We start from the raw sequence: 22,500 nt of genomic DNA on the forward strand, positions 1-22,500 counted from the left end.
GTCAGTCGCAGGGAAGGCGCGCTCGCGGTCGGGCCGTACCGTCTGTCAGCAGAGGTCAAGGAAGGCCCAGGGGATCCGAAGGCAGGTGGGGCGCTCGGGGCCGACGGTCGACGCGGCGTACATCCGGGGCGTACCTCCGGGCGGTGCCGGTTGGGCATCGATCGGACGTCCGGGCGTCTGACGCGGCGGTGCCGCGGCCGCTCGCAGGTGCAGGTGTGCGCGGGTGCGTCGCCGGGGGGAGCGGGAGGGACGGAGGGCGCCATGGACGGCAGCTCGGAGCCGCCGTCGGACGTGCAGGCGGTGGGCAGCGAGAGCGAGCCGCGAGGTCGGGAGGGCGATGGCGGCCGCGGCGACTCGCCCCCGCCATTGGCCGAGTCCGAATTCCGGCCGGCCAGGAGCGCCGCCGGCTCGCTCCCGGGGTGTGGCTGCGTCGGCGTGCCCGAGGATATCACCCTCACCGTTACCCCAACCACCGGCGGCCAGTTCGACCTGACCATCGACCGCGCCGAGACCATCGAGAACCTCAAGAAGATCATCTCGAAGCGGCTCAAGGTCGCCAAGGAGCGCATCTGCCTGCTGCACAGGGAAAGGTACGTTGGCCCCGTGAGAGGGCCCCCCTCCGCCCGGGGGGGCCGAGTACTCGCGGACCTGGCGCGACCTTCGCATCGATCGCGTCCGCGCACGACTCGCCCGACTCGATCGCGAGCACGCCCCAAGAGAGAGAGGCGAGACGCGCCCTGAAACGACCGCTTCTCTGGGTTTGAGTAGCTCCTTGCCTAAAAATCCCATGAAAAATTCCCTGAAAATCCATGATCGGGGGTTAGGCTAGTTTTTCGCCCTGAAGTACATAAATCTGGACTTAAGAAAGAAATAGAGAGGGAGAGAGACTCGATCGCGATCACGCCCCGAGGGAGAGAGAGGGAGAGAGGCGAGACGCGCCCTGAAACGACCGCTTCCCTGGGCCTGAGTAGGTACCTTGCCTAAAAATCCCTCGAAAATTCTTCATCGGGGATTGGGCAAATTTTTCACTCTCGGGTACGTAAAACTTGGGTTCGAGATAAGGAGAAAGAGATTCGATACGAAAGAGAGAGCGGTTAGACCCGCCCTGAGACTTTCGGCTTCCCTGAACCCACGCTGTGCCTTGTTACGTGCTCGCCCAAAGATCCCACGAAAATCCCCAATCGGATGGCGCACATTTTTCGGTCTCCCTCCGTTTCTCTTCTTTACGAGTTCTCGGAAAGCGAGCGGGAGAAAAAGAAAGAAGACTCGATCATGGGCATACCAAGAGAGAGGCAAGACGCGCCCCCGAGACTCTCAACTTGCCAGCTCCTGTCCTGCTGTGGGCTCGCAAAAAAAAAAAAATGGCGTGAAAATACCCAATCGGCTTGTCTTCACGTTTTTCAAGTCTTAAGAACCCAAACTTCGCTGCGTATTCTTGCCGCGACCCTCGATGGCGATTCACCATGCTTAACGAAATTTCTTTCTTAAGACCCGTTCTCATGGCGCGATTTTCGAACGTGAATCAGTTAACGGAATATGGACCGTGCCGTGCGAATTCAAATGAATTAGTTAATGCGATACAGATACGCTATAGCGTTAACTATTGTCAAACGTAGTCGTGTTCACCCTAGGCAACGAAACTTCTCCCTTTGGCTCCGTTCACGTGACGCGATTTTCGAACGTTAATCGGCTAACGCAACGTGGACGCGCCGTTGCGTCGACTGTCGCGAATTAATTATTGCGATCCGGCTTTGACGTTCCGTTAACTAACGCGAATTAGTTAACGCAACGTGGCCGTTTCCGTTAACAGACCTTCGAGAATGCTGTTTAAGGGCTGGCTCTTGAAAACGGGCGTCCCTCGGGCGTTGGGAACCGGCGTTATCTCAGCCTTTATCTGGCTTTGCCGAAGCCTAACCTCAACTTCGTCCCGACTTCGAGGAAACGTGTCGTATACGTCCAGCTCGTAGGGTGACGCGTACCGTTCGCTCCTCACGATGAGTCTGGAATCTGGACGTCCAGGGAGGGAGAGAAAGAGAGAGAGAAAGAAAGAGATAAAGGGAGAAAGGTGAGTCTTCTACTCTTTCCCGGTAGATTTGCATACCGAGGTCGCAACATCCGTGAGTTTAAAGAGCCCTGCCCTGGAGGCGGTGATACGGGGATAAAAGGGAGGGCATTTCCGTTCCAGGCCGCGCTGAGCTCGCGACTTTTATCGCCGCCGAGACGCGGACGAAAGTCAAACTAGCGATTACAGCCTCGATTACGTGGATTGGGATCTCCAGTTTGATTTAATTTAATTTTTTTTTTTTATTTATCTTGTTTCATCGAAAATAGCGACGTATCAAGTCGTGGGATGTTCGCAGGAATTCATTGTGCACGGGAATTCGACTGAAATAGAATCTCTGGTACCTTCTGAGAGGGCGTTACATACGTGTATATTTTCGAGCGAACTATTTATTCTTTGAATTGACAAAATACGCCAGGGGAACTCCTTTTCTCCGTGCGTGTACTTGGCGCGGAACTCTACCGAGTTTCTTGGTCAGCCATTGAGTTGTCGTTGTTCTTCTGTTACCGAAGATACTCTTCGCAGTAATAGCCTGAATGTTCCTTCGAATTTCCTCGAATTCTCGACTTATGTCCAGTTTGGCGATCACTGTCTCTTTCTCTCTCCCTCTCTCTCTTCGGGTATAGCCTGAACGTCGGTAACGGTGTACATGGAATTTCAGGGGGAAGGGGGGGAAAAAAAATGGAAACAAACATCTGGGAGAAAAAGTGTCTCCTGGCTTCGGCTCGGTCGCTCGAGGGAGGAGAAGAAAAAAAAAATGGCACGCTCCTGGAACGGCCGACGCCTCGACGCGTGTAGGCGGCGGAGGCGGCGACGGAGTTCTCGCTCCGTCTCTCTCGCGCGCCCGCATCGCCCGCGCTCGCGGTCTCGCTCGCTCCCACGCGCCGCCCGCTCCCGGCCCTCTCTCGGGAAAACGCATCCGCCAAGTGGAACGACGGTGGCAGTCGCGCTCGGCCGTCCCTCGGCCCGAAGGCAGAAGTGGCGTTGCTATTCCCGTACTTCGACTGGGGTTTTTCTCGCGGCCGAGAGCGGGCCGGAGCGAGCCGAGCCCCGATGCGTGTTACCGATCGGTCCGGGCCGGGGCTGTCTCACTTTTTCGCCCCCTCCTTCTCCCACGTTCTGACTCTTTTCTGGCGGTGTTATTGTCGGGCGTACGATTCCGATCGAGAACGCCCTCGATTTGGGCAAACTTTGTATCCCTTAAGGTGATAGGGGGAAAGTGGCATTCAATGTATCGAGACGTTAAGGTGATAGGAAATGTCGAATTCTATGTATCAAAACGTTAAATATCTATTATACTTTTCTCTCCAGAGTGGGTGCATCGAATTATTTGAAACTTCAGCACGTGATTGCGAAGGTCCCGAGGAAGGACGCGATGCTCGTAAAATTTCATTTTTCGCAAGAAACAAAAAATTTCTTTTTTCTTTTTCCGACGCTAGAACCATGATCACATTTTTTTTTGTTCCCCTGAAAAATGAAATTTCACGAGCATGGCGTTCTTCCTTCCTCAGGGCTTCCATGATCTCGTGATAAAGTTTCAAATGATTCGGTGCGCCCAGTTTGGAGAAAGGTTTTATTTTGACGTTTTATATATATAGAATGAACCTTTTGTAACACCTTCACATCTCTTATAACACGAGACCCTTAAAATTTCCACACAACGCTGTGAAATAATTGCGACAACCCCCCCCCATAATTCAGTTTCAATGAAAAGTGCTCCAACTTGGAGATGTAATGGCACGAATTTTTCCGTTATATCATTTCGTTTGAAATATTTGTTGAATACCGTTTCGATGGTAGCACGGCATTCTGGGAACACGGTTTCGATATAACGCAGGACGGATTAATCGTGTTATGGGAGGGTTCGGTGTATGTTCCTTTGAGTTCTCCGTTTCTTGCGCTCCTGTGTCGAGTCTCTCGCTCGCCGTCTCACTCTCTCACGTGCTATTCCCCTTTCGCCCTCTCTCTCTCCCTCCGTCACGCGGTGCGCCCCGGGCCACTCGCTTAACCGGCTGCGCCAAGGATCGGGGATAGGCGCAGGTTGTGCCGGCGGGTCAACGCGGGTTACCGCGGGCTATACATCGTTGGGCGGCAAGCAGGGTTGGGTAGTAATGCGTCATTTGAAGGTTTTTTTTTTCTTTTTTTCTATATAAACGTAAAATACTTATGGGAAGTATTTTACGTAACATTCAAGTAAAATACCTAACAAATTGTTCGACAAAGATGGCGGTGCTGTAACCTCACTTTATTAAAATGGCTAAAGTATAAATCACTTGTTAATAGACATTTTAGTAAAAAATAAAGGAATAAAGAATAATAGCAAGTAGGAGTAAACCATTAAAAAGATCTAGGCTTCGACATTCTAGGTTTCCATATGTTCATAACAGTGCGTATCAGTTCGTATGGCCGTTAGAAACGGGAACAGTAAATCCAGAAACATAAAGACCCATGTAATTTACATCACGTATGAAACTGCAGTAAAATACCTAGTAGTTTACTGTAAAAAACCATGTAAATTATCTGGAGTATTTTACTTAACCCCAACCCTGGCGGCGAGTCGCGCCTCCTGGCCGGTAGGAGGACCGTAGCCGTGCCCCGGCGATTTCGGCGCGCCACCATCTTGCGTTGGGATACGTAAACAGGGGGGTTGTGGAGGGAGAACCTCTTACACTTCCTTCTTTTTTTCTACCGTCCTGTCGACAGAGTTCTAAGAAGCGACACTTGCGATATTTGCTATACGGATTAAACGGCACGCTCTGTCGAGTTTCGCGGAAGGGAGACTCCGGGAACGCTAGGAGCTAAGAAATAACGTACGAAAGTTAACGCTCGGTTACTTTTCACGGGATTTTCGGCGGGGTCGTGGGAGAGCGGACTTTTCGAACGAAGATGCGTGCCGCTCCTGCGCTTCAGTGTTCCGCGTTACCGCGCATGCCCGCCGCCGGGTGGCGTGACCGTTTCTAGGGATCGAGGTCTGCGGCTCTCTCGGTGCGGACTCCATTCATAAATTCGTAGATAGGTTCGCAGGGAGGTTCGGCGGTGGCTTAACCGAAAGTCAAAAGGGAACTCGAGGTAATGGCAAGGCGATGGGACGACTCGACACCATGGAGCAGGGTCGAGTGGACTTTGTCCCGTCTTCGTGGATTTCGGGCGAGCCGGTGTTGACCGAAGGTCGACTGCCGGCACGCCCCGTCTGACCCACCGGGGGGCGCGCCGGGGGAGGGAGCCGGAGCCTTCGCTCCCGGCCGGCATAGGGGCGTCCTTGTCGCACTTACACCCCGCGCGAGACCTGCGGTCGCTCGGGCGGCGGGGTGGGGGAAGCGCATGAGGCGCGTGGTACGGACCGCTAGCGGTCAATCCTAATTACCCGCCGTGGCATCATAGGCATAGGAATACAGAGACATAGCATAAAGTAGAATGTTAGACAAGGGAAGTGAAGCCAAATTGCAGGGAGTTCGGTGCCTGAATCGGATTGGTTATATTTGTACGCATGCTCAGTACCGCTAATTATAATTTGTAATTACGGTAAACACTTTTAATACCTGTGAAATGTACTTTTCGCATTATTGCTTCCAAATGTTTTTTTTCTTTTCCCAATTTTGAAAGTCCGACCTGTTCTTACTAGACGGTACAACCCACTGCACCATTTTTTTTTACTTTTATAAAAACTATCTTTCTTTATAACCTCACAAAAATACGTAACTATTTCTCACGTTTATCATAACCTCCTTCGAGTGCATGTCTATGCGTGGCACCGCGTGCGAGAGGTTAGGTTCCCGCCGCGAGGCGCGGCCCTCGACGGAACGCCCGCACGGGTGTATCGCGTGTGCGGGATTACGCCCGCGAACGGGTAAACCTAATTACACGAGGGGCCGGACGCGTATCGCACGCAGATGAAAAGAGCACACGCCGGGAAATCGAAGCAGCGAGTCGAGACTGGTCGAGACGAGGTTTAATTTTCACCTCTCGCTCCGGGAGGTCATTGGAGCTGTCTCACTGGACGCATAAAGACCGATATTTCCTCGCGGCGGAAGTGTTTTTAACTCTTTGTCCTCGAGAGGCGACTCTTTGGCGTCCAGTCAATGCGTCGAGTGTCACACTTGGCGCAACGCGTCGTAGAGGAAAAACCGATCATACCGCGTTTACCCCTAGAACTACCAAGCCCAGTCAATATGACTGGTTTTAGATGGCCCATCATGGCTAAAAAAAAATCCCCCGATAGCTCTAGTGTTAAGGTGTTATGAAATAGTCATTCTATATATATATATATGAAAATGTCAAATTTTGTATATAATTTTTCTACAAACTGGGTACACCGAATAATTTGGGACTAAATTTCGAGAGTTTCAAGATATCTTCATTAGAACTTCCGTGATCACGCGTTGAAGTTTCATATTATTTTCGGTGCACCCAATTTGGCGAATAGTTTTATGAATATTTTTACTTTATGTTTTGTATGACACTTTCGTGGTATTTTAACGCCGCGCGTCACTTCGGCTACAATTCTTCGGTTTTTTCTTATCCGCGACGCATTGTGCTCAGTGGGACGGCTCTTTATGTCGTGACTCGATCACGGTCGAACCTAACCTCCCAGTCGGCCGTCAGCTGACGCCGAATAAGGGAAAATGGCGCGAGAGGACTCCATTTGAGGAAAATCACGGACTGTGGAAAATGCACGAAACTAGGCAAAGCCCGTGGTCGAATGAAGTCGATGTCTCCTTTTTTTCTCTCTCCCTACTTTATATTTTTCTTTCGTAAGATTTGCATTTAAACACACACGGTGTGTGGTGGATTGCGTAAACATTGTACATGCTTTGCCCGTATGTAGCCGTACTCTTGGGATAAATAAAAATTCCTCCTTTTCTCGCTCTCGTTTTCTCGATTGCCCAAATTGGTTTGCCCGTATAAAAAAAAAAAAAAGAAAACGTTTGAAATCAAGTGCCGTTAAACACAAATTTATAACGCATGTTATACATTTATTACACATATGTACTATAATTATAACATGTGCTCTTAAATTGTATTTGGGAAATGTGTTATAAAATCAGTACACCATGTCTGAATAAAATTTCCAATGAAAATGACATAAAATTATAATATTTTTCATTAACAGGGTAAATACGAACGTCGTTAACGTAGGTATTTATAATCTTTTTTTTTTTTCACGTCGATGAAATTTCTCGACGTGTTTTACTTCACCTGAAATTCTCGCGAATTTAAAAACGCACTACCCACGTGTCACGGCTCGCGTAGGCGCGTTACGGCCCCACTCGGGGCTCGAGGGGTGCACCCGAGTCCGGGTGAGATCGAAGATGCGCGAGCCGGCTCCTGGGCCTCGTCCGGGCGTGCTGGTTGCCGGGTACGCCGGTCGTGCCTCGGATTTGCCGCAGTCGCTCTCGAGCCCGCGACCGAGGCGGGGAGCGGGAGCCAGAGAGAGAGGGCGGCGGACAAAGCGCGAAAGGAGGAGGGAGAGGCACGCACACGAGCTCGCGGGAAAGGGCTTTAAAGAGCGAAAGAGAGGGGAGAGAAGGAGAGAAAGAGCCGTGGACCGGGAGAGAGAGAGAGAGAGAGGGGACATGCGAAAAGGACTGGGCGGACGGGATATCGGCGCGTTACGTGCCTCGCGACGGGGGAAGAGCGCTCTCGCCTCAAAAGGGCCGCTTATTTACGAGCGGCTTTTCACCAGACTGGGCCTCTTCTCGTGAGCGCGCGCGCATGCACAGGTATAAACTGGGATGCGGATGTACCGAAGGTGCGCGAAGCCCGGCGCGCCCGTAACGGACCTCGCACACGCACACGCCGTGCGCGGCGAGCGACTGAGACGCCAAGCGCGCGGGAGGTCGGGAGGGAGCGAGACCGCCATACACCGGGAAGGTCAATGCGTCGCCGCCGCCGCCGCCGCCGCCGCCGACGCCGCGTGTGTCCTTGGGGCCGCGAGATTCGTCGGATGCGCCCGAACGGACCCGAGTCCGCCCGAGTGCACTCGAAGACGCCTCTGGGTTAGCGGACGGGACCCTCCGCCCTCGCGGGTGGGAGGACCCTGCACCTCTGGGTTAACCTCCGAAACCGTGACTTCGCACCACCTGACTCCCCTCCGCAAACCTTGCTGGACGATACCTACGGTGTATATATATGTATTTTCAAGTGCACGGAACGTCTCGACTCGATCTCGACTAGTCGAATAAATCGGTATAGCGGCGTCTCGAACGCTGAGAAGAATAACTTCATCGAACCTAAGACATATATATCTCTTTGATTGGTGCCAATGGAATACCTTAATTCAAGGAATAATCATTCGACTCGTATATACTCGTATATAAATTGGATGCAACGGCTTCCTCAGAATTGTGACAATTTGAGTTAATTATAGCCAAATAATTATTCTTTAAATTAACAATGTGCTTCTTTTGTACTATTCGAAGGAGTATTTTTGTTGGTCCAATGAATGTTTTTTTTTTTGTTTCTCAGTGTACATACATATTTTTACCTGGAAGCAAATGAAACTCCATGATTAATCTTTTGGAATAATATTTAAAACTAGAAAAAAAGAAAAATGACATGTAAAAATGTATGTAAATTTCTATGGATTTTTATCAGGGTAGAAACGGCACCCTTCGAGCCCCTCTCCCTAGCCTCGATCAATCTAACTCTCGCGTACTTTCGGAGCCCTTTCCCCGGGGAGTATCGGTGTATATAGATAGGCCCTCGCGGGTCGCCTTCCCGGCGACGAGGGAGTCCCTCGTCGCGCGGGGGGGCCGCGGCCCGAGGAGGGGGGCGCTCGATACCGCGACGCCGCGCTGTTTCGAACGGATATATACCCCGGCAGGTTCCGGGCTCACGGTTACGTTACCGTTACCGACTGAGAGAAGAACCGCCGCGTACGCGGTCACCCGAGGTGCGGGCCGGACGCCTCCTTCGAAAAACCGGCCGCCATCTTGATGCTTTCAAAAGGTGCGGACCGGACGCCTAGAAAAACCGACCGCCATCTTGCCGCTTTCAAATATCGAATATGAATACCAATAGATACGTCAGGGTTAGTAAGGACTGGGTCGTTCCATAAGCACACCGGTAAATTTCTATCGATTCAAATTTGTATCTAGTTCTGTAACGAAACGACCTACGTATTGATTAATAATGACAATAATAACAATGATGAGGATATTAATAATTTATTGATATCATTGTCGGTAACCTGGCAGTAATTATATTCTAATGAAACAAGCTAGGTCCACCCAATCATTTGAAATTTAAGCACGTGATCGTGGAGGTCCTTCGAAAGACGCGATGCTCATGAAATTTCAGTTTTCAAAAAAAAAAAAGTAAAAGGAAAATTGCTTCAGTTATCCCAGACGAGAACCAGACACATATTTCGTCTTTAAAAGTGAAATTTCATGTTCTTCCTTAGTCTCCATAATCACGTGCCGAAGTTTCAAATGATACCATGCACTCGGATTAGAGAAAAATTATTATAAATATTTCGATGTTTTATATGTTTAGAATTATCCTTTCGTAACGCCTTAACTCCTTGCGTTACAATGACGAGCTAGACTCATTCAGCTGGAATGGTTCATAGTTAAATCTAAGCGCAAGGGGTTAAGAGCAATTCCAATTGGTTATTCGTCCTCGACGCGCCGACGCGCCGCGCGCTTCGGTCCGACACCTGACGCGCTTGGCGAGACTCGTGGTCGGCAGGTCACGTGGTCGGAAGCAGCCCACCGCGGGCGCCATCTTGGTTCGCCCCCGAGCTGCGGAGACTGGCCGATGGACTCCTTCCTCTCGCGTCCTTTATTCCAGCGTTCGTGAACCCGCAGGTGCGTGCCGTGCGTGCCCGCGCGGCGAGAGACCCGGTCTCTCGACCAGCGGTCCGCACGGAGCGAAGGGTCCGTTTCTCCTATTCAGCGCGCCACTCAAAGGAACGGGGGAGCGAGAGGGACGCGTCTATGCGGGGAGAGGGGGAGGGAGAGAGAGGCACTCGCGCGACAAAGGACCGGAGGAGGACCCGTGAACCTGGTCAGGAGGGGCTCGTAAAATCGTTAGAATAACGAAACCGGAGTCGGGCGTTTTCCTTTTTTCGATCCTTTCCTCCTTTTCGTCTTTTTTTCCTTCTTTGCTCCCTCTTTCGGGGCTCTACCGCGGTCCGCTCGTATCGACGCATCGATCGCGTCGACTGTCGATTCTCGAGACCGATCGCGGGCCGAGCGTGTCGTGGCTTCGAAAACAATTATTATCTCCCCCCGATGAGTCATCTCGAAGCATCTCCAGCGGTCCAGCGCATGCATTTCGGCCGTTTTAAGGGGTTACGAAAGTTAAGCTGATGGAAGAGTAAAAATATTTATACAACTTTTCTCGAAACTGGGTGCACAGAATAACGTGAAACTTTAACACGTGATTGTGGAGGTCCTAATGGAGGTCTTGAAACTCGCGAAATTTCGATTTTCGAAAAAAAAGAAAAAACTAAAAATGTTTTCATCCCGGACAAGAACCGAAAAAAGAGAAAACATTTTTTTTCTTCAGTTTAATTTCATGAGCATCGCGTTTCTCCTTGGAGCCTTTGTAATCACGTGCTGTTTCGAATGTTTCATTTTGGAGAGGGATTTTGTCTATATTTTCTCGTTTTGAGATTTATATATATAGAATATGACCCTTTCATATCGCCTTAAATTCGCGATCCTTTCGGCGCGACGTAACCTGCGCAGGAAAAACGAAAACATGGCGGCCTTGCGAAATCCGCTTCCTCCTCCGGGAGCGTTCTCTTCCGTTGTGTCCTCGAGCTTTCCGCTTTTTACGCGCTCGGTGGCCGGTCACGAAGTAGACGATAAACAAGCGATATCGACGAGCCTGACGTAAAATCGTCCAACGCCGAAGCGTAAATCAATCCAAATCAGTCCGTGCTGTTCCCCGAGAGCGATCCTTTTGCTACGGTTCTTTTCTCCAGTAGAAAGCTCCGGAGGATTCCTTCCCGAACAAAACCTCTCTCGCGTTGGAATGATCGGAATATTCGGAAAATTGGCGGAGGAATTGAAAGAAACCTCGAGCCGGAATACGAGTCGAGTAGAGCTGGACCAGCCGACGTAACTTATCGTTCGATGCAACGAATGCATTATAGTATCGAGTTGCAATAATTTGTATTGGTTATTAACGATGCTTTCATCTATTTGCAGGCAGCTACGCGATGGAACCCTAGAGGAGAACCACCTCCAGGACGGAAGTCGACTCACTCTCTTGCCTAGCGTGGAAACGGGGCTGCTGGTGAGTTTAAATCACGTTAGGTGTTACGAAAGTGTCTTGTATGTATTCAGAAAAAAAAAAAAAAAGAGAGATGTGAACGCTTATACAAATTTTCTTCAAACTGGGCGCACCGAATAATTCGAAACTTCAACGCGCGATAATGAAGATATCACAACGGAGGTCTTGAAACTCCAGAAATTTCATTCTTCGGAACAAACATTGTATAGTTATCCTGGACAAGAACCGGGAAGAAAAGGATTTCTATCGGAGAATGAAATTCCGTGAGTTTCGAGATCTTCGTTGGGGCCTCCATAATCACGTGTTAAAGTTTCAGATTATTCGGTGCATCCAGTTTGGAGAAAAGTTGTATTAGTATTCTGACGTTTTGATATATGTGTATGTATGTGTGTGTGTGTATAGAGTGACCCTTTCGTGTTACTTTAATTACGGTATTTTTATATTCTTACTAGGCAAGATGGCGGGGATACGCTTTTCAATTAGCCGAGAGAATAAGAAAAGAGAGACCGCGACTCGTCGCGTGGAAAACACGAAAATTCGTCATCGAGTGGGAAACGAGGGCGTGTAGCGGGCAACCGGCGATTGTCGGGTATATCACAAGTCGCGGACTCTCTTGTCTCGTTTTATTCCTACGCGTGAGATAAGGACACGTGGCCGTATTTTGCGGTTCGTCTCTCGCGCGAGGTTACGACCGGGGAGGGACTTTACGGCCGGTTTCGCCTCGCCTTGCTGGAGAGATAAAGGTTACCGCGATTTTGAAGGGATTTCGATTTACAACGGCGCGTACCTAGCAACAAATTGCGAGAGAATTGAGAAGCCTCCCTACCAGCTCGTCAATATTACCGATTAATCGCCAACGGTGGTTATTAATCAATTTCGGGTGAAATAAAGCGTGAAGTTTGAGCTATGATCGGTTAATCTCGGATTAGTGAAATCCGTGTTTCCACTGAGTGTTAGAGTAACCGAAGATTAAAGTACTAGGAGTAAATTTACAGTACCCGAAATCGAGGGGTTAACTCTGATCGCGGTTTAACTAATCCTCCGTTATGGATTTTAAATCGAATGTAGGCACAACCAGTCCTTAAGGTGATATGAAAGGGACGTTCTATATACATTAAAATGTGAAGTTATTCAATGAAATGTCGGGAGTTTCAAGACCTTCATTGGGAGCTCCGTAATCACGGGTTAAAGCTTCAAATTATTCGGTACACCCAGTTTAGGAAAAAGTTTTATAAATATTTTGATATTTTTATATATTTGTATATATACAAAATGACCCTTTCGTAACACCTTAATGACGAGTAATTAATTAACGTTAGACGAGGCTGCAAGGAATTAACGGCGACCGTGGGCGAGGACTCTCCCGTTTGTTTAGCGTTCCCTCGGGCCGATTGCGATTAGCGGATCGCTTACGGTTATGCTTATAGAAATACATCCTGGTGTTGCCAGGAGCGCTCGCCACGGAATACCCGATGAGGTAGACGGCGCGCTCCCGATAAACCCCGTTAACTCCGGTGCACGAATATCGCCGGGTCACTTGGTTTCTCGGTCAGCACGCTCGTCCTGTCCCTTTGCACCGTGACTTCTGCGATCGCTGCGTTTCCTTCATTCCTTCGGGACTTCCTAAGGATATGACTCGGTCGATTTGCGTACCCTTTGTAGGTAGATCTCGTGTAACGTTCGTGAATCTCGTGCAACGTCCGTGGATCTCGTGCAACGTCCGTTTTCTCTCTCCTTTCGATAAACAAGGCCCCAAGTTTTCTCAGTGCTTCCGCTATCCGTCCGCATCTTCTCCAGTTACCCTGGAAGAGATATTCGGGATTACCGCCGGTTTTGTCCAACCGCTTATCACGAACCGTGCGCGGAGGTAGACGGCGCGCTCCCGATAAACCCCGTTAACTCCGTTGCAGTAGCATCGCCGGGTCACTTGGTTTCTCGGCCAACATTGCGGACCTTATCCTTCCCTCACCAGTAGCGTGCCTACCCATGACGCACTCTTGCTACTTTTCAAATAAATTCCCCCGGATCTAAAGAGATGAAAAAAGAAAAAGGAGCCTATTAACATCGATTAAACTGGAAGCACGAAGTCTACGAGACAACCATCCCTTGAATTGGGTAGACAGAAAAAAAAAGAAAGAAAACCGACGCGCGAAGTCCGGGAACGTTTACCCTTGCATATCCAAAGCCATTCGTAACGTCGCTATGAGATTTTTCTCATTCCTCGCTTTTACGTTACGGTCAGTCGTCTAGGGTTAATCCCTGGTTCCTCCGTTACCCGCAACTCCACGCCCGAATTCCCGGGCGGCGTCGACCTAACCTCTCCTCGGAGGGTTACCTAACCTCCCGGCGCGCGTACCCTTTCACCGTTCCGGCGGACCGACTCGCCGACCGGGCGGCCATGTTGCCTGTAACCACGCCGCCTGCATATTCACGAAACGCCGTTGTCCCCGACCTTGCCGGGGAGCGGAGGTGGCGAGACCCGAGGAGGGAGAGAAATCCGGCGTTCGCATCGATAATCGCGTTTCCTCGGGTCCGCCGGAGGGGGACCTCTCTCTCTCCCTCTTTCTCATTTTCTCTCTCGTCTCTCTCGCCTCTCGCGGAGGCGCGCACAAAGGGCGTGTACCCGCGCGCGTTCCGAAATTGACCGTAGCGGCCGCACCGGCAACGCGCGCGCGGCAACAGCGCACGGTCCTCTTATCGCTCCGAGTTCCGAGTCGTTCCTTTTACTCCGACTCGCCGCGAGAGGGAACTCTTACGAGACCCCTCGTCTCTCCCCTCGCGTTCCCTCCTTCTCTCTCGGTCCCGGTCGGTTTCGAAGGGTCTTTAGAAGACCCATCGGCCGAGCCCGCGGCAGGTTACCATGCGCAAGTCCAAGGGGTTCTCATTCGCCCTTTCCCGGTGGCTCTGACTCACTTTCTGGCCTCCTCCTTTCCCTATCTAAGGATTTCCTTTCGACTTCGACGCGCGTTTTCTACTTCCGTTTTGGACGATTCTTCATTCGCTCCTTGCCACGCCGGACTTTTCGTTTCCGCGGACCATTTCACTCCGGAAGTCGTGCATCTTAATGCTCGAATTTACGGGGAAGTCAGCTGGGAATTAGGGGAAATCACCGAAACGTTTTCACGATTTTACGGCAGAACGTCACTTGTTACTGAATCGATCATTTGATATTTTTGATAATTAGAAAGGGGCTATCGTGAAAGGATTCGGAATATTTTATTATCGAAGGAGAAATATCGTGTACAGCGCAATTTAAGTAATCTGACATTTTTGCTATTAAGTACAAGTTCGCAAAATTATTTCTAAAATGTATGCCTAAGTATGGACAGCGTTGCTGCCACGTGGCGCTGATACGACCCCTGCCAGCGCGAAGGTCACCGAAATCCGATCAGATAGGGAACGCGAGTTAACGGGGGAATCAGTTTTTAATAATATCTCGTAATATCCATTACGGGCTTGAATTATCACGAGATTAATGGCGGAACTAGACGTGCCGTCCCTCGTGTACCTTTAATCGTTCCTCGTTGACCTTAATGCCGGTAAGAGAGGCGGCTTGGTGGCCGCGGGGGTAACGCATTTCGAGTCGGCCGGCGTGTAATGAGCAAATGTGCGCGCGCAACTTATTGTCCATAATTCGCCTTGGGTAGTGTCGCGCGCATGCGCGCGCGCAAGAGACCGCCGAGTGGAAAGCCCGCACTCGCGCAATGGCGACGACGTGTTGCCGCAAGAGCGGAGGAATTCTCACGGCGAGCGTACGCTGCTCGATAAATCACTCGGTATCTCTCTCTAGGCGAGAGCGTCACCGTGTCGATACGGAGAGAGAAACAAAAGGGACGGCTCGCGAGAGGCGTGCTCTCGCGCGCGTAATGTGCGCTCGCATCCGCAGATAACGCGCGAGATGGCGAGCGTAGCGGCGCCGAAACGTGTCCTCGCTCTTACAAAGGCGACGGCGTTCACAGTTTCTAACCACTCTCGAGTATCCGCGAATTGGTAACCCCTGGGTGTCCCAGACCTTTTCCGAAAGATCGTCCTCTGTTGCGAACACCATACTCCTGGGATGCTGGTCCTCGCACACCGATCTAACGATTCTGACCCTGAAGGTAGCAGAATCGAAAGTTAGAGAAAACGTAAGGGCTGTTTCCTCGGTCTTTTTCCTGTTTTTCAAATTGTTCCACGGTTCAACATGGCAACGGCTTATCTATCGGCAGGAATGAAAGGAATATAATACCTCTATATTCACTCTGCTTTTCCCTGCTTTCGTCGTACATCAAGTGCTACTTATCTACGGGCACCTTAAATGTCGGATTTATATCGATAAGTATTGAATTAATAAGTTTGATGTCTAGTACCCAGTTGCCACCACCCTTGTACTGGTATTTATTGATCTTATAATCGTTTTCGCCGTTGAATTGCGGCATTAAGAAGTCCTTCGTATTTGTAAGTCCGGAATTTAGGTGTCGGTGGAAATGTATAGGTGGCTGCGGGTTTCGCCCATCCAAGGTCCATGGAGAATGACATCCCCTGGCAGGTCGGCGTGTCCGCGAGCGCGCCACGCCATTGGCTGGGACTGCGGTCACGGGCGACCGTGATTGGCGCATTCCGCCGGCGGGTCCGGCCAATGGCAGTCACCGATTCCAGCCGGGCCGTCCGCGGAAGGACGCCCTTGGTGTGAGGTTCCACGGAACCTGTAGACGCGGCCGGAATCGGTCGGTCGGTATTTCCGGCGCATTTTCCTCATCCCCTGCGAGCACGGGAGGATTATCCGGCTATCTTCGGCAATTACCGCACTCGATAAGCGTGGGAAGGACTTCCCGATATCCGATGATTGACTCGACCTTGGGCGAGTCGCTGCTTCGGGGCCGGACTCTCGGGAATCGTAGGTGGAGCCGAAAGTGGAACTCGGGCGTCTCGCGGGCCGGACGGAGAAGCAGCCGGGCTGGCCGGCCGGCCTCGGCTCGCGCGGCACGTGGGCTGGGTCGGGCCGTGACGTCACGCGACGTGGGATAGCAGGTTGGGTGTTTCGTCGATGGGCTCCGTTTAAATCTCGGCCGGGCGGCGCGCGGAGCCCCTCGGCCTAGGCGCCGCCAGATATCCTTCGCCATTTTCCTTTTTCCCCCTTGCTCCGAGGCGACGCGACGCGACTCCGGCCCTCTCCCGTTTTCCTTCCCGGAGACCACCCGTCGCAAAGACTTTTAAATCGACGTTGACGAGTGGAACGTCCGCAGGGGTGCTCAATTGACGAATCATTAAGACTCTCCTTCTCCCTGCTGAAATTTCCCGTCGTATTTTCTCGTTGGCTCGTCGCCATTTTCCCTCTCACTTCGTTACGTCCTAACTTCACTCTCTCCCATCGAGCCGAATCCTCCCAGACTCAGGATTGACGAGAAAAATGCGAATCTCTCGGACAGTGGATAAACAATTCTACCACTCTTTCTACGCGGATATAACCTCTACGGAATTTCATCCTAGGTTCTATTTAACTTATTTTAGTATGAAACTCCGCGAGGGGCGGATCCCTGGCCGAAATTCGATCGGCTAATCGAGAAGCGGTCTCGAACGTGACTCGATGACGCCTCTCTCGAGGGGCGAGTGAGAGGATCGCAGAGAGAGAGAGGGAGACGCCGGCGCTCGATGGCGCGCTGGTTCGGCTCGCTTCCGCTCCGCTTCCGTGGCGCTCGGAGCGGCGGCCTCTTTCGACGCGGCGAATATAAAGCCCGGGCAAATCGAATTACCGAATCCGCGGGACCTTCGGCGCGAGGAAGTCCATTAGGTGTTTCAAACCGAGGCGGAGATGCCCCCGGCCCCGAGGCCCGAGCGTGTTTCGCGAGGTTTCCTCTTCTGCGGGTCTTCTCGGGTTTCGCGCGATCTCCTCGCGGCGCTCCATCGATTCTCGATCATCACGCGCGCTCTCACCCGGTGCGCGCCATGGACGTAAGAATACACGAACGCCGAGCCCAAGCTAGAGGGGGCGAGTGTTCGAGTAAGTAAGGACGGAACACATGGGAACAATAGGAAGGTAGACATATTGGTCAGCCAATATCTTGATTGAGATTTAATTGTCTATCTATTTAATATCTGCGGTTAAACGAGTTATGAATTATTTTAAATCATTTGAAGATCTAATTGATTGTTTTTCAACGACTTCTGAATTACGTTGTATTTAATCGTAGGAAATGATTTTAAAAAATCGCAGTCTTGCCGTAATTAATTGTGCCGTCTTTTTCAGGCCCAGCGACCTGAGCAGAGCGTGATGCAGGCCCTGGAGAGCCTGAACGACTCGCAAGTGAACGACTTCCTCTCCGGGAAGGCTCCCTTGAACCTGACGATGAGACTAGGGGACCACATGATGCTCATCCAGCTGCAGCTCTCAACAGTCACGCCGGCCACGCCGACCACGGGTCAGAGTTGGTTTTATCCTGGGAACGAGTACCCCGATATCGATATCGTGGCTCGACATATTCGCCCCGAGTCGTATTAAATATTCAACTGCAAACTTGCGAATATTACATAATTATATAACATCGTTAAGGTGCTGCTTCTTGAAATATTTGTTGGGTGCGTCTTTGATGTGCGGGGTAAAGGTACCTTTTCGCTTTCTATGTTACTGCAAAATTGCATGCAGCAAAACGCTCCGATTTGTTAATAATAGGCAAGTTGCCGTCATGGATGGTACATAAAGAATTTTAAGTCAATCGGTAGTTTTCAGCATTTAATTTCGCAGAAGCGCAGTGAGAAGGTAGCTTCAAGCACGATAAATCCGGGAGAAACCATATCTATCGGGGAGGCCGTATGACTATCGCTAATTTCTGGCTCGCAATCACCGTCTAATGGTTCTCAAATTTTCCGCAGGTGGGAGTCCGACATCCGGGGCGACGTCGTCGGGAAGCAGTCCCGGGGGCGGGTCGAACACGTCCAGCCCCACGGGGGCGAGCTCCTCTACGGTGCAGTCGAGGCGGCCCACGGTCCTGGCCGCGAGGACGTCGAGCTCTGCCTCGGGGTCGTCGGGGTCAGGGAAGCAGCAAAATGGCGCCTTCGTGACGTCTTCCCTGATCAGCAGCCTGGCCTCGGCTTTGGCCGCCAGCACCGCCCTCTCCACGGCGACGAAAACGACGAGCTCGAGCCCAGGACCCTCGTCGCCGTGCTCGACCTCGACGTCGACCTTCTCCGCCTCGCAGTCTCCCGGACAGACGCGAGCCCAGTCTCCTCAGGGTCGGTCCGCCAGCCCGTCCAGGAACACGGGCACGACCTCGACGACGTCGACGACGTCTCCCTCGTCGTCGTCATCCCCGCGGCAGTCCTATCTCCTGCACCACCATCATCATCATCGCACCCACCACTTCCATCGCAGCCACCATTATCACCAGCACCACCATCACCACCACCATCACCACTCGAGGAAGGTGCCCGCGGCGCTGGACCACCCCCTCGAGGCGCCCACCTCGCTGGGGACCTGTCCGGACCCCCTGGCTCTCGGAGATGCTCCGAGCTCGCCCGCTGAGAAGAAGTTCTGCGACGCTCATCATCATCCCCAGGTGGTCAGTTCTGGGTCCGAGGCTGGCAGGAGCTACGCCGACCTCGGGGCCCAGGGCTCCGCGACCTCGACCTCCGTAACCGAGACCGGCAAGACCGCCTCGTCCTCCTCCTCCGCTACCGCCGCCACCCTCGACACTCGCGCCCTCGCCGAGGCCTCGCGCAACCTCACCCAGAAGCTCAAGCAGCTCTCCTCTGAGGTACTCACCCCGCGGGTCGACCTCGCCGAGGTATACTTACCGAAGCCAGTTCTCCCCTATTTATACGTTTATTCACTTTGGAGTCGACTCGATGCTGTTTCCGGAGTCCATTTTATACCGTACTGACGTAATTACATATAGTAACGTCGTTCTGGACATACGGATAAAAATTCAGAAGTTTACATAAAAAGCTAGAAGTATACTAAAATTTGCTCGATAATTCGTGGATTAACCAATGGCGGCGCTGTAATCATCTCTGCGTCTCTCTTATATATCATAGCGAGTTACACGCGTTCTTTGTCTTGCTAATAGTACCCCGCCTGACGGGGTCTCTCTTCCTCTCGCACCTGAGATTGATAACGCGTGCGATCTCTGGTTTGCGCTGATTGTCGAATTTTTAACCAAACTCGTCGAGCATCGAGCAGGAACTTAGGATTTTTTCATGGAACCTCTGAATTTTTTGGCACGAGTCACTTGCGCGGTGTCGACATTTTTGTGGAATCACAGTTGGCGATCGTTGCTCCCATTTAGGTCGTTCATTCGATTCATTCATTGTTACGGCGAGAATATAAATTATGGAGGCAGCAACGATAAGCCTCTTGGTCGGCTTAAGTGTACATTGTCTCTCGTTCCGCAGGAAAACGCAAGGCGTCGCCAGGGCGCGATCATCGAGAGCATGCACCATCACGGGAAGGGCGTGTACTCCGGGACGTTCAGCGGCACCCTGAATCCGGCGCTTCAGGACCGCTACGGTCGGCCGAAGCGGGACATCAGCACTATCATTCACATTCTGAACGACCTCCTGTGCGCCACGCCCGTGGCTACTACCGGCCATTATAGGGGCCACCACCACCGGCACACCGGGAGTCGCCAACAGTGGTCCTCGACGTCGTCCTCGGGCGTCACGGCCGCCACCGGAAACGGCGCGACGTCACCCGGCACCCACGACTCGACGAATCCTGGTTATTCGTCAGGTAAAATTGGGCAGGATCGAAATAAATCATGATTTTTCATTATTGGAAAAAAATAAAAAAATCGTAGCATCGTTTTAAGCATTCAATCTAAGAGTGACGTCGAAAGGGTCTCACTTATGAAATTTTTCTTTTGAACCGAGTCTACCGGATCGTTTGCAATTTTCCTGCGTAAAAACGGAGGCTCTAGGGTATTTGTTAAATTTGTTTCTGTCTGCTAGTTTATGCGAAGGATCGAAAGTCACTTCGAGGGTTCTGTTCGCAGAGGAACTGTCGAAGGAGAACGAAGCCACCAAAGGAAAGATGCGGCGACTGCGCCTCGTGATGGAGCAGCGGAGAGCGAAGCGAAAAGCGAGACGGCAGGCCCGAGCCGCGCCCTACACGACCCAGTGGGCAGCCGTGACCCCTGACCCCGACCCGAACCACGACCCCAACACCACGTCGACCTCGACCGGAGGAGGAGGCGCGGCCGGGCCGAACGCCGCGGAGCCGCAGAACGAGCCCGAGCTTCAGCCTTGCAGCCCCGAGCCCGTCGTCGCTTGAAATTGTCCATCGTCCTGGTCCTCCGTCGACGGTCGGGACAACCTGGAGAAGTTCTCTTCGTGCCTCGTCCACCAGTGCGCAAAATATCTAAGGCCATCTAGATCCGACGAGATCGAGGGGCCAAGACGCCCCGAGGCGCCATCTTTGCAATTCAGTAGCCTGGTGGCCGTCGTCGCTTGAAATCGTCCCTCATCCTGGTCCTCGGTTGATGACGAAGACAGCTTCAAGGAGTTCCTCTTCCTGCCTCGTCCGCCAATGTGCGAAATATCTAAGGACATCTAGTTTCGACGAGGTCAAAATGCAACGAGGCGCGAATTTCCTGGGATCCTAACGACCGATTTCCATGCCACGTCGTCGCTTGAAATCGTTCCTCGTCCTGGTCCTTTGTCGACGGTTAGGATATCCTCGAGGAGTTCTTCTTGTGCCGTCTACTAGGGCGCGAAATCTCTGAGGCCATCTAAATTCGACGAGGTCGAGGGGCTAAGACGCGCCGGGGCGCGATCTTCCTGGGGTGTCCTCGCGACCGATTTCCACACCGGGGTCGGCTCGATCGGGACACCGTGAATGTTTATAAACGATTTCAGTCATGGTGACCACCAGGACCGATAATGAGATAAGGAGTCCCGAGTGCGCCAGTCGCGTCCTCCTTGTACACCGACGGACATGAGTGCCTTCCCATCATGCACTGGCGACCATATTCCCGGGGAAGGCCTTCATGTCCGCTACTGTACACCGGCGGACGTGGTGCCACCGATATAAGAAAGGGGAAGGCGTTCATGTCCGCCAGTGTACACCTAGGATAGGATATAGAAGGCTTAGGGAATTGATTAAACTTTTCTTTCGTTTCCTCGGTTCCTTTTGGACCTCAACGCCGTCAGTTTTGCGCACGCCAGCCCTTGAGGGGGACCTTGAAGACGCGGCTCTAAGCCAGGGGGATTTTTTTTTTTTCGTTCTTTTCCATTCTTTTCCGTTATCGAGCCAGATTAGTGCCTTTTCTTTTCTTTCTCACTTTTCCGTTCTTAGGTCGCGGGGGTTCCCCCGGATGTGGTCGCGCCTGCGTTTCGGGTAGGACTAGGCGTTCTCCGGGACACGCTGGCCCCGGTACCGCCGAAAGGAATTGTAAGGACGATCGACCTCGAGCCTTTGACTGTGCATCGTGTAATATTACGTAGCCGGAAGTAAGGCCGAGGGGAGTTTTAACGTAAGTCGCTCTATCGCGTGTACGTAACCCGCCGTTGCGCGTAAATTCGCTTCGTAAATATCGTCTCTCGTCGTCGGTCGTGCGCGCCGCGCGAACGGGGACCAGTGCTGGGCAGGGTACAGGTGCAAGACTCTTAGGGCGATGCGAAGGTGCCGTCAGAGATGTCTCGTTTTCGATTTTTCTCCGTACTGGGGGTACCGAATCGTTTCAAACATACCCACGTGAACGTGGAGGCTATAAGGAAGGACGCGACATTCGTGAAAATCCACTTTTTAACAATTTCTTTACAGACATTGTTAATATTTGTATAAAANTTAATTATAATTTTTTTAATAGCATCCCTGCAGAGGGGGGCGTTGTCGGCGATTCAGGGCGGTCGATCTTAGTAAAATTCGAGGATGCTTGTTTCTATTTAGTGCATCTTTTGCATCTATGCCCAGCACTGGACGGGGCACTGGGACGCTCAGAGGGGTTCCCGAGTGAACGTGGACCTTGCAATTTTTTTCGTACGCTTTCGGACCACAGTCGCCACCCTTGAGAGATCAAGGAAACGACGGAGAAGGACGGACGCTCGTCTCTTCGGCATATTCCTCGAGGGTCCCTCTGGCGTTTGATATGCCTCCTTTAGCGAGGACCACCCTTTTAGGAACTCTTTAGTTGGCTAACACGAGGCGATGGAGGGAAGTCGGCGGACTGGGTGGTCCGATAGGTAGAGTTATCGTAGGCAGGGGCTCGCAGCGATTATCCGTT

General features: G+C 51.7%; 1 protein-coding gene across 1 annotated transcript; it reads left to right on the forward strand.

Annotated features, from left to right (window-relative positions):
- The first annotated feature begins 24 nt into the window (after positions 1 to 24).
- Positions 25 to 22,063, forward strand: LOC105704036 (midnolin). Its single transcript, XM_012432880.2, has 6 exons — positions 25 to 590; positions 11,221 to 11,308; positions 17,532 to 17,703; positions 18,155 to 19,035; positions 19,673 to 20,009; positions 20,272 to 22,063. The coding sequence occupies exons 1-6, from the start codon at positions 262 to 264 to the stop codon at positions 20,547 to 20,549; spliced, it is 2,085 nt and encodes a 694-aa protein (XP_012288303.1). The 5' UTR covers positions 25 to 261; the 3' UTR covers positions 20,550 to 22,063.
- The last annotated feature ends 437 nt before the right edge of the window (positions 22,064 to 22,500 follow it).

Source organism: Orussus abietinus, unplaced genomic scaffold (genome assembly GCF_000612105.2).
Source record: "Orussus abietinus isolate OABI.00-Male unplaced genomic scaffold, Oabi_2.0 scaffold7, whole genome shotgun sequence".
NCBI lineage: Eukaryota > Metazoa > Arthropoda > Insecta > Hymenoptera > Orussidae > Orussus > Orussus abietinus.

Bases quoted from the DNA above. Each gene is read 5' to 3' on its own strand.
- LOC105704036 (XM_012432880.2), top strand. From the start codon at position 262: ATGGACGGCAGCTCGGAGCCGCCGTCGGACGTGCAGGCGGTGGGCAGC. The intron at 11,309-17,531 runs GTGAGTTTAAAT...CGTCTTTTTCAG, and splicing joins GCGTGGAAACGGGGCTGCTG to GCCCAGCGACCTGAGCAGAG. The intron at 19,036-19,672 runs GTACTCACCCCG...CTCGTTCCGCAG, and splicing joins TCAAGCAGCTCTCCTCTGAG to GAAAACGCAAGGCGTCGCCA.